Source organism: Podarcis muralis, chromosome 15 (genome assembly GCF_964188315.1).
Source record: "Podarcis muralis chromosome 15, rPodMur119.hap1.1, whole genome shotgun sequence".
In the NCBI taxonomy this organism is placed as follows: Eukaryota; Metazoa; Chordata; class Lepidosauria; order Squamata; family Lacertidae; genus Podarcis; species Podarcis muralis.
This window is the reverse complement of record NC_135669.1, coordinates 12,192,482-12,203,650: the sequence shown is the minus strand read 5'-3', so window position 1 is coordinate 12,203,650 and position 11,169 is coordinate 12,192,482. Positions and strand designations below refer to the sequence as shown.

At 48.1% G+C, this 11,169-nt stretch overlaps 1 protein-coding gene across 5 annotated transcripts in view; it reads left to right on the top strand.

Annotated features, from left to right (window-relative positions):
• Positions 1-644: 644 nt before the first annotated feature.
• Positions 645-11,169, top strand: part of SLC37A2 (solute carrier family 37 member 2) — a 61,027-nt gene continuing 50,502 nt past the window's right edge. The window contains exon 1 of one of the 5 annotated variants that reach the window (XM_077919234.1): positions 645-1,059. In XM_077919234.1, coding sequence (XP_077775360.1) covers positions 1,001-1,059 — 59 coding nt within the window. In that variant the 5' untranslated portion in view covers positions 645-1,000. The remainder of the gene's footprint in view (positions 1,060-11,169) is intronic. The other 4 variants (XM_077919232.1, XM_077919231.1, XR_013390801.1 and 1 more) reach the window with 4 other exon arrangements.

Genomic DNA, 11,169 nt, shown 5'->3' with positions numbered 1-11,169 from the left:
AGAGTCCCATGGACTGCAAGAAGATCAAACCTATCCATTCTGAAGGAAATCAGCCCTGAGTGCTCACTGGAAGGACAGATCCTGAAGCTGAGGCTCCAATACTTTGAAGAGAAGACTCCCTGGAAAAGACCCTGATGTTGGGAAAGATTGAGGGCACAAGGAGAAGGGAACGACAGAGGACGAAATGGTTGGATAGTGTTCTCAAAGCTACCAGCATGAGTTTGACCAAACTGCGGGAGGCAGTGGAAGACAGGAGTGCCTGGCGTGCTCTGGTCCATGGGGTCAATAACGACTAAACGACTAAACAACAACAAGGTTTGACCATACCATCTTGTCAGGGATTCTTTAGCTGCGTTGCCTGCATTGAAGGGGGTTCGACTTCCTTCCAACTCTACAATTCTATGATCCTACGAACAAATTCCTAAGCAGACAAAACGAGAACAAGCGTGTTGCGCTGCAGGCAAAATTAGATTGCTTAGCAAATGAAGCAAGGAATAAAAGTTGCCAGCGTCGATTTCTGACGATGAGGACAACACCAAAAAAGGCTTTCCCTTTTCCGAGGCAAGGCGGCTGGTGGTGCTCAAAAGCATCTCAGCAGCGTGAAAACCTGACAGCCATTCCCGGGGGCGCAGTTGCCGCCTCCCCGCCTTGGCTCTGCGCTCGGGCGCGCAGCATGTGATTCCGGGCCGGCCGGAGCCAGGGGAGGGGCTGCCGGGGCGGCCTCTTCCTTCTCCCGCTTAGCCCTGCCCGCGCCGGGGCGGGGAGGCTGCCTGAATCACGGGCATCATGTGCCCGATGCCCGGGCTCCAGCGGGGCATTTAAATGCCAGCGGGCGCCGGGCCCGGAGCAGCGCCAGCTTCCGCCACCATCTCCGCCGCCGGCCCGAAGCAGACGCCCGGCCTGATCCATCTCGCCCGGAGAGAGACGACTGCGCGCTCCTCGCCCGGGTCCTGCTTCGCCTCCCTCGCCGCGCTGTGCGCCCTCGCCGAGACCGCTCGCCATGAGAGCCATCCCCGCGCCCGGGATCCGCTTCCTGCGCTCCTTCTCCAGGGACAGCTGGTAAGAAAGGGCGATCCGGGCCTCGCCTCGCCGGGCCGGGCTGACTGCTGCTTGGGGCGCCCTCGGGGCCGGCGACGCGACGCGGCGCGCCTAGGCTTGGCTTGGCGAGGTCCCCTGTCTGCTCCGGCGAGGGCGCTTTCCCTGATCCTCTCTCGCCTCCTTCGATTGGCTCACCGACGGAGGGTGGAGAGAGAGGGGGCTTTATTTTGCAGCTGGGGTGACAACCCCACCCCCATGGGTTAGGGGATCTGGGTTTAGGCTTGGAATCGAGCCGGCCTGGAGAAGGGGGGGGAAAGAGTGTTTGCTGCATCCTCCTCCAGATTCGAGGGTTTGGTTTTTGCTCTCTTTCTTTTCCCTTTTGTGTGTGTGTGTGTGTGTGTGTGTGTGTGTGTGTGTGTGTGTGTGGCGGTGGTAGTTTATCTCTAACTGGTGGGAAAAAGAGCACGCTGACTCAGAGAAACAAAGCCCAGCTGTGTGTAGAGAAATGCCGCAGAGAGGCTTCTGGCTGGCTGCAGCTCAGCGGCGCGCAGCACGTGCCCTGCATGCAAAAATACTTCAGGGTTCAGCGCCAGCATCTCCAGGTAGCGTTTGGAAAGGACAGGCGGTGCAGACAATAGCGAGCGAGATGGGGCCTGGCTGGGTTCATTTGCAGACACACAAGCCTCTCTTTTCCCTCAAAAGAATTCTGGGTGCTGCTGTTTACCCCTCACAGAGTGGCAATGCACAGGCAGATGCTGGTGATAAGGTTTACCTGTCTGTTTTTACTCTATTTTGTTCGTTCCAGAATTTGAACAGCTCTGCAATAAATAAGTGTGTGTGTAGAGAGAGAGAGAGAATGCAGTGTAAGAAAATAGAAGATAATGTTAAGAACATTATGTTAAGAACATCAAACTGGCAGGAATTAAAAACTGCAGGAATAAAATGGAGTAATAACTTGGAGCGGCTTGAGGGGAAAGAAGCGTTTTCAACCAACAGCCCAAAACATAATGTTGGGGCTTGCATTCTTTCTAGAAAGAGAATTTTGGAGAACTGGTGCCACAGTGCTGAAAGCAAGATTGCAGTGCACTTGGTGGCACATTTATTTGTTCTGTAAAGTGGGCTGCTAAAGTGGATGAGTTACAGCCACTACGGCTCACCTGCCTCACAAGGTTGTTGGAAGAAGGAACACCCTGTATGCTGCCTTGAGCTCCCTGGGGTATAAATAAATATAAATGATTTGTGGGCAGAGAGATAGGAAACCTGTGGGGCCCCCCAGATGTTGTTGGACTATAACTCCCATCATCCCTGACCACTGGCTATGCGGGGATGGGAGTTGTAGTCTAGCAAATCCCAGGTACCCCAACATGTTAGACTGGCTTTTGTAGGAAAGATATGCTATGAAGATACTAAAATCTGGAAGACTTCTGCTTGAGGGTTTTCCATTTGCAATCCAAATGGGGTTTCCATTCCTCTGCAACATTTTTCCAGATATGTTTCTCCACAGGGATTTTTCTAAAGTAGATGCAAAACGTAGTATTGGAACCAGCCCAGAGTTGTGACAGAGTTAATTTTGGAAGCATTTAGATCCACAATCCTAAATTATTATTCTCTCAACTCACATCCACCTTAAAACTGAGCGGTGTGCTGCTGTTACTCCATCCATTTACGATTCAAAGTTATCATTTTGCAGATTGGTCCGTGTTCTATCAGTTTCTTGCTGGTTTCAGAAGTACTTTGTCAAAAGCCTCTCATTTCTAGTTTATACGGAGTACCCAGGGCTTGCATTTTCACTTTTTCGTAATTTATTTTCCGTATTTATAGATGGCTTTTTGAGGCTGCCCCTCTCACGGTAGCTCCCAGCATGCTAAAAACAATCTAAGTAATAAAAACATAACAATAAAAAACACAACAACCAACCTAACAATCCTCAAAGCAATTTTATAAACAACATCAGTAGACTCAAATACTACAAGTGTAAAAGCAAACAGAAAAAAATTGGGAACAGAAAAATACCAACATAAAAATCAATTTAAAGCCTTTTGGGGTTTTTTTTTTGTTTTTTAAAAAAATCTTAAGTAGGGAGTTCCATGGGCATGGGGCAATCACGAAAAAGGCCCTGTCTTCTGTGGCAGCCATTATAATGCTTCATGTCAAACCAACAAACAGGGCCTCAGAGGCTAAGCCTAAGATTCAGGCAGGTTTATACAAATAGTCCTTCAAGTATTTTAAGGCAGGGTTGGGGGACCTGTGGTTGTCCTGATGTTGTTGGACTACAACTCACTTTCATCACCAACCATTGGTAATGCTGACAGGGGCTAATGGAAGCTAATGGATTATTGTAACTCGCTCTATGTGGGGCTGCCCTTGAGACTGACCCAGAAACTCCAGCGGGTGCAGAATGCTGCAGCGAGACTCCTTACGAGGTCTTCGCTGCGAGATCACATTCACCCGGTGCTATACCAGCTGCACTGGCTCCCGGTGGAGTACAGGATCAGGTTTAAGGTGCTGGTTTTAACCTTTAAAGCCCTATACGGCCTAGGACCCTCGTACCTACGGGATCGCCTCTCCTGGTATGCCCCACAGAGAAACTTACAGTCTTCAAATAAAAACATCTTGAAGGTCCCAGGTCACAGAGAAGTTAGGCTGGCCTCAACTAGAGCCAGGGCTTTTTCGGCTGTGGCTCCGATCTGGTGGAACACTCTGTCACAAGAGACCAGGGCCCTGCAGGACTTGACATCTTTCCGCAGGGCCTGCAAGACAGAGCTGTTCCACCAGGCCTTTGGCCAGGGCACAGCCTGACTCCCTCCCTCAGCAATCTTCGCGGAGCTCTGGCCCAATGGTTGCCAGTGGCTTGAATTAATTAATTTTATAATGAATGATTTTAGAATGTTGTTTATGCTGTACTTTTGTACTGTTTTATTGTTGTTAGCCGCCCTGAGCCCGGCTTCTGCTGGGGAGGGCGGGATATAAATAAAATTTATTATTATTATTATTATTATTAGTCTAGCCACATCTGGAGAGCCACAGGTTCTCTGTTCCTGGTTTAGAGCTTTGAACCATCATCACTTTAAGTTGGGCCCAGAACTGAAGGAGCTGATGCAAAGTAAACTTTGCCTGCTGTGCTTGAGTCAGCTACATTTTATCTCGCTCACGCAGGTGTTGAAAGGAAAATAAGTTCAGGCTGATTGTATGGGACTGGAAGAGGCTCTTGTGTTTACCTGGCTTCACTTAATCTTAAGAGGATATCACATCACCTGCAAGAGACTATCTAAATCTCAGTTTAATTACTCCAAGCCGCAGGGGTTATACTGCCTTTCTTGGGAAGCAGTTGCAGACATTTCCTAACAGAAATTACACTTCGATCGTTTGAGGTCCAATTGCTACACTGTGTGACCCACATGATTCAGTTTTCAGTCGTGTGTTTGCAACACTGAATAGTCCCACCCCCACATGTTTCTGTATGCCATTGTTCAGTAATCAGGTCATCTCACTGCAGCGCCGTTTTACAAAATGAATAGAATAAGCTTCCAATGAATATACACAAGCAGAACACTTTGGGACTAGCCAAGGCATTTTGCATCCTTTTGGGGTTGTTGTTTTTGTTAAGTACGTAACTTTCTTCTAATTTCTACGTGGATATTCATTTCTTGATGCTTGCAGGGTCAAAGCAGTAACTTGCATTTGTGAACGAATCTCTGCAGGTGAAACACACCCGACTCCGTCCATTCCATACCAGACACGGTTTTTATGTGGGGGTTTTCTGCATGCTAATCTGCAAGAAAGCAAGTTGTGTTGCGTTCGAATGCTAGCCCCCAGTTGGGGTGGCCCTGTGCCTTACCTTACAGAGGATAGTCCTTTACCTTTATCTGAAGGGCTGTTAGAGGGAAGTCCTCTATTTGAATTTTTCATCAGGTCCTCATCTGGTTTAAAGATAACACATCGCAAGGAGGACGGGCTCTTTAAATTGCCCATCTACAATCAGCAGCTGGACACCAGACTGAGCAGAAACATGGATCACCTAATCCCAGCCTCCCCTGCTTTTCAATTCAGATTATTCCTCTCTAAATTTGCATCTAAAAGGGACATGGGTGGCACTGTGGTCTAAACCACAGAGCCTAGGGCTTGCCGACCAGAAGGTCAGCGGTTCGAATCCCCGTGGCGGGGTGCGCTCCCGTTGTTCGGTCCCAGTGCCTGCCAACCTAGCAGTTCGAAAGCACTTCAAAGTGCAAGTAGATAAATAGGTACCATTCTGGCGGGAAGGTAAACAGCGTTTCCGTGTGCTGCTCTGGTTCGCCAGAAGCGGCTTAGTCATGCTGGCCACATGACCCGGAAGCTGTACACCGGCTCCCTTGGCCAATAAAGCGAGATGAGCTCCGCAACCCCAGAGTTGTCTGCAACAGGACCTAACGGTCAGGGTTCCCTTTACCTTTAAATTTGCATCTATATGTATACATTAGCATGTGCAGGTTTTATGGAAATTAGTGCCCTCTTTCCTCTCTTGTTCAGCAATGTAAAAGCAGCTGCCCATGCCCTGAACTGCACTTGTGGTTGATTCCAGCAGTCTTCAAGTTAGTCAAGAATATAAGAGGAGCTTGTTGGGTCAGGCTAGTGACCCATCTAATCTGGCATTCTTCATCACACTGGCCAACCAGATGCCTGCAGGATTCAGGCACAAGAGCCCTTTCCCATCTTGTGACTCCCAACAACTGGCATTCAGAAGCATTCCTGCCTCTCTCTGACTGCGGAGGCAGAGCAGATTCATCCTGGCTAGTGAGGGGACGCAGGTGGCACTGTGGTCTAAAGCACTGAGCCTCTTGGGCTTGTTGATCGGAAGGTCGGCGGTTCAAATCCCCCCCCCCCCGACGGAGTGAGCTCTCGTTGCTCTTCCTCCACCAACACTAAATGATTCTTTTTTTAAAAAAAAAAAAGAAGTCATTGGTAGAAACAATCAAGTTAAGAGGGAAAGACTCCCTTAAGTAAATTATTCTTTGCTGCTTTTGCAAAAGTAAAGCTATTCCAAATCTTGGGTGCTTCACACTCCATGGTTCTGGCAGCAGAGAAATCGCGGGTGGTGCTGTGGTCTAAACCTCTGAGCCTCTTGGGCTTGCTGATCGGAAGATCAGCGGTTCGAATCCCCGCAATGGGGCGAGCTCCCGTTGCTTTGTCCCAGCTCCTGCCAACCTAGCAGTTCGAAAGCAAGCCAGTGCAAGTAGATAAATAGGTACCGTTCCGGCGGGAAGGTAAATGGTGCTTCTGTGTGCTTTGGTTTCTGTCACGGCTAGGCAATGGTTGCTCAGAGTTGGGTTCACCACCAGAGGATTCCTCCAATTGTACATGAGAAATAAAGAACTTACTTTAATGTGGAGGAATGAAATGGACCAGTAGCTTTGATGACCGACTAGCCTGGCTCTATTTCTCTGCAGTTTATCATGTATGGCCAGCTTTGCTTTTCCTAGTCCAGACCTTCTCAATTATCCTGGGCTGTGGCTCCTTGGAGACCTGACCTGCTTTGCATCTTCCCATTAACCTACTGCCCTATTTAGAGGGAGGGAAGCCTTGAGTGTGACGCAGTTAGCTTGGTGGCTTAAGGGCCCACTCATCTGCCTAATTATGAGCCTAATTATGCCACTACCTATAAGGAAGCAGGCACAATAGAGGACAGGCCTCCTTCCTTTTAGCAGCTGGGTACACAAGAGGTTTCGTTTTGTACAGGAGAGGGTTGGTGGCTTGGTAGGTGCAACCTGTCATCCAGGGATGACTTTAAAAGGCACCTGCTGACAGCAGACCTGTTCACTCAAGCTCCTAAGAACATTGTGCCTAAACTAGATGTGATGTTGGGGTCGGTCCATCATTAGATCTCCAGTGGCTTCTCTATTCTTTAAAAGCAACCTCCAGGACTTTGAAGAGGGGGCATTGGATTTGGAGATTTGCTGCTAGAGGAGGGGAGATTAACTCTCCCTGCGATAGTCCTCCACATGCAGCTGCTGGGTGACCTTGGGCCAGTCACACTTCTCTGAAGTCTCTCAACCCCACTCACCTCACAGAGTGTTTGTTGTGGGGGAGGAAGGGAAAGGAGAATGTTAGCCACTTTGAGACCCCTTAAAGGTAACGGGTAAATGGACCACTGACCGTTAGGTCCAGTCTCGGACGACTCTGGGGTTGCGGTGCTCATCTTGCTTTACTGGCCGAGGGAGCTGGCGTACAGCTTCCGGGTTATGTGGCCAGCATGACTAAGCCGCTTCTGGCGAACCAGAGCAGCACACGGAAACACTGCTTATCTTCCCGCCGGAGCACTTTGACGTGCTTTCGAACTGTTAGGTTGGCAGGAGCTGGGACTGAGCAATGGGAGCTCACTCCGTCGCGGGGATTTGAACTGCTGACCTTCTGATCAGCAAGCCCTAGGCTCTGTGGTTTAACTCACAGCGCCACCCACGTCCCTTTTTTGAGACTCCTTAGGGTAGTGATAAAGCAGGATATCAAATCCAAATTCTTCTTCTTCTTCTTCTTCTTCTTCTTCTTCTTCTTCTTCTTCTTCTTCTTCTGTGGCCCTCCAGGCTGCAGCTCCCATCATCCCTGACCACTGACCACCTTGTTGGCTGGGGCTGATGCAAGTTCCCTGACATCTGGAGGTCCGCAGGCCATTTAGATAGGTTCCCATTTAAATGTGAACTGAATCAGATTTCACCCCCACCCCTCCTGTAACCCAGTGTCTGACGAAGCCGTTTCCATAGATGGCACCTCACTGAATCACAGGCTTCCAAAAAAATAGTCATAGCTGGATAAGTTTCCATGTTCTTTCTGAAGTTGGGCTCTTGATGAGTCGCAATCAAGAAGCATTTGGGGGGGGGGGGGTTGGAATTATGTTATGCATCATGATTTTTGCAAATGATGCTGGAGGAGAAGAGGAATATTTTGTGAGTGCAGAAGTCAGCTGAGGGCAGGTGGATAAAAATCAAGAATTATTTTAAAAAATAAAAAAATCATATTTTTTATTTAAATCAGATTTTTTAATTTAAATCGATTTTTTTAATTTAAATCGATTTTTTTAAAATTTAAATTGGATTTTTAAAATAAAATGCTTTTGGAGGAAAATATCTTTCTAAAGATAGTTTTCTATTTATGTTACATTATAGTCCAAAGGCCATCAGGAAATAAGGATTTGTTTTAAGTTTTTCCTGTGTGCTGAAAATCAGTCTAAGGTTGTTTTTATTTTTGTTTTAAAAAATGTTTAACCACATCAGTTAACAAACATGGATACATATGCTATAATGTTATTGTTTTAGTTAAATAAATTGTTATTAAGGAAATGTTTATTTTTCTCCTTCGAATAAAGTACACCAGAAAAGTTGTCCAAATATAAACAGTTAACTTATTAAACCTCACAATAATTTCATAATTATCTGCCTATGTATTTCTAATAATATAACCAAATCAGTAATTTTTATTATAACTGTAAAAACTACTCTGAAAATTTATTATTTCAAAAATGAAACCTTCATCTGGTTGTAAATATTAAGATTATACCAGCAGGAATGTCTTTCTGTAAAAAAAGAGCTTTTCCCACGTCACTCCCCTTTGACTATCAACATCTGTGACGCCTCTTGGTTAAACATCCACAGACTTATTGCTCTGCCTTAATCCCCAGCGATTTGTTAGCCTCTGAAGGTGTGCGGGGAGTCCCTTTGCAAGGAAGGCTCAGACACAGGATCAGGGAACCTGTGTTTCTCCAGATGTTGTGCATCTCCCACTCCCATCAGCCCCAGCCATCATTGGCCAAGGATGATGCGAACTGGAGCCCAGCAACATCTGGAGGACCACAAGTTCCCCATCACTGCTCCAAACTCTCTCTCTCTCTGTGTGTGTGTGTGTCTGTCTCCTCCTACTTATTGCTCACATCTGGTTCCCTGTAAGGTCAGCAGTCCAACATGCAGTTGGAGAAAAACAAATACGATGGATAAGTCTTTATAGTTGGGTGGTGATGAGGGAAAGCAGGTAGGGTAACTGACAAGGATGTGCAGGAATGTTCCTTAGAGCGGATCACACTGTACCTTTTTTCTCCCACGCTTTCAACTGTTGGATTAAGCATGCTCCCCGTTTATCTGTATGTAGATGCTTGATAAGCATAGGGGAAGGTCAAGTCCTGGTCAGCCTCTAGCATGGAAGGGAGGAAGGAAGGAAGGAGCACATTGCTCAGTGCCAGAGGGCATGGTTTGCAATGTGCAGGGTCCTTTGTTTAGCCAGTTGCATCTTGAAGGAGGGAAGAGGAAGACCTAAACACCGAGAGAACCGCTGCTGGGCAGGGTAATGTGCTGAGCTACATGGACCAGTGGGCGGAAGCATCTTCCTAGGAAAGCAAGGGGTGTGTAGAGTACCGTATTTTTCGCTCTATAGGACGCACTTTTCCCCCTTCAAAAATGAAGGGGAAATGTGTGTGCGTCCTATGGAGCGAAGACGCCATAGCCCTGCGACCCTCTCCCGGCTGGAGAGGTGACGCGCGCCTATGGCAGGAGCCTCCATAGGCGCGCGTCACCTCTCCAGCCAGGAGAGCGCGCGTGGGGCTAAAGCAGCCCCCCGCGACCCTCTCCTGGCTGGAGAGGTGACGCGTGCCTATGGCAGCAGCCTCTCTGCTGCGCCTTTCCGCTGCTCCCTGACCTGCTCTTTGGGGCTGGTGGTGGGCTTCCCCCCGCCAGCCCCAAAGAGCAGGTTGAAAGGAACCTGAAGCCTGGAGAGCGAGAGGGGTCGGTGCGCACCGACCCCTCTCGCTCTCCAGGCTTCCAAGGTAGCCGCCTGAACGCACCTTAAACGCACCTTGTTTTAGAGCGGGAAAACAAGAGGGGGAAAATTCTCCCACTCTCTGCGCAGCGCCTCCTGCCGCTTCACTGAAGGGGCACTGGGCAGAGAGCGGAAGAATTTTCCCCCCTTGTTCTCCCCCCTCTAAAACAAGGTGCGTCCTATAGTCCGGTGCGTCCTATGGTGCGAAAAATACGGTAATTGCTCTTCTTATAATAAATTCTAAGTAGACTATGGTTACCAGATTTTTTTCCAATGAATCCGGGGACACTATTATTATTTTTTTGAAGCTGAGTAGCAACAGGGAGTGAGTAGTGGGGATGGTGAGGCGAAAGACCCTGGGCCCAAGCACACATGCATGTTGTATAAAGGTGCAAAGCCCTTCTTTCACACCCTGTGAAACATAAATGTGAAGAGTTTTTAAAAAACTGGGCAACGCCCGCGACGCCCAAGCCTCCCCCATCAGTCAAAACAAAGGGGGAAGGGGGCAGGAGATCTGTAATGCCGGAAGTGGCAGTCATCTTCATCATCATCATTTTTAATTTGTATACTGTCTTTCTATCTTACAATACTCAAGGCAGTTTACAAGCGGAAGAAACAAGAAATGTACATCTTATAACAATCTGATGCGATACAAAAATGTGATAACAAAACATAACTTTAAAATAGGCAACCTACATTAAAAAAAATCAACAATCATTAGAATAGTATTAAACAATAATAATAACAAAAAAGTTAAACAGAAATCCACTCAACAGCTACAATAAATAATTTCTAAACTGTAATCAATAAAACAACAGCGAGCCACAGTACATAAAATAATACAATACAAATTGAGAAGCAGAGACTAGAGGGGGGGGGGCAAGGCAGGTGGAAGGAGGCCTTGCCTGATGGAGTCTCTCCCCTCACAGTGCTTGCTGCTCACTTGCACACAAGACACATCATATGGGGACTTCCGGAGAGGAAAAATGGCAGGCGCCACAGCAGCAAGCAGCTCCTGAAGCCAGCCAGAGCCAACTGCGCTACCAGGCTGGCTCTGGGCTGCTGAGGCTGCAGCTGCCACGTTTCCTGGGGACAGATTTGCAAATCCGGTGTGCTGGTCCCATGGTTTAACCGAGAGGCGAGGTCCTAGTCCAGTCCGTGGTCAAAGGTGCACAAGAAGGCAGTCCATAGAAGCTGTAGCTGGGTGTAGGGCAGGGAGTCGGGTGAAGTCAGGAACAGGCTTGCAAGCAGGGAACCAGGGCAGGTCAGGAGCTCAGGCAGGAAAGCAGGACAGGCATCAGGCAGGAACTGGCAATCAGCAATGTTGCTCCCGCAACTTGGGACTGGGGCTGGCTGGCT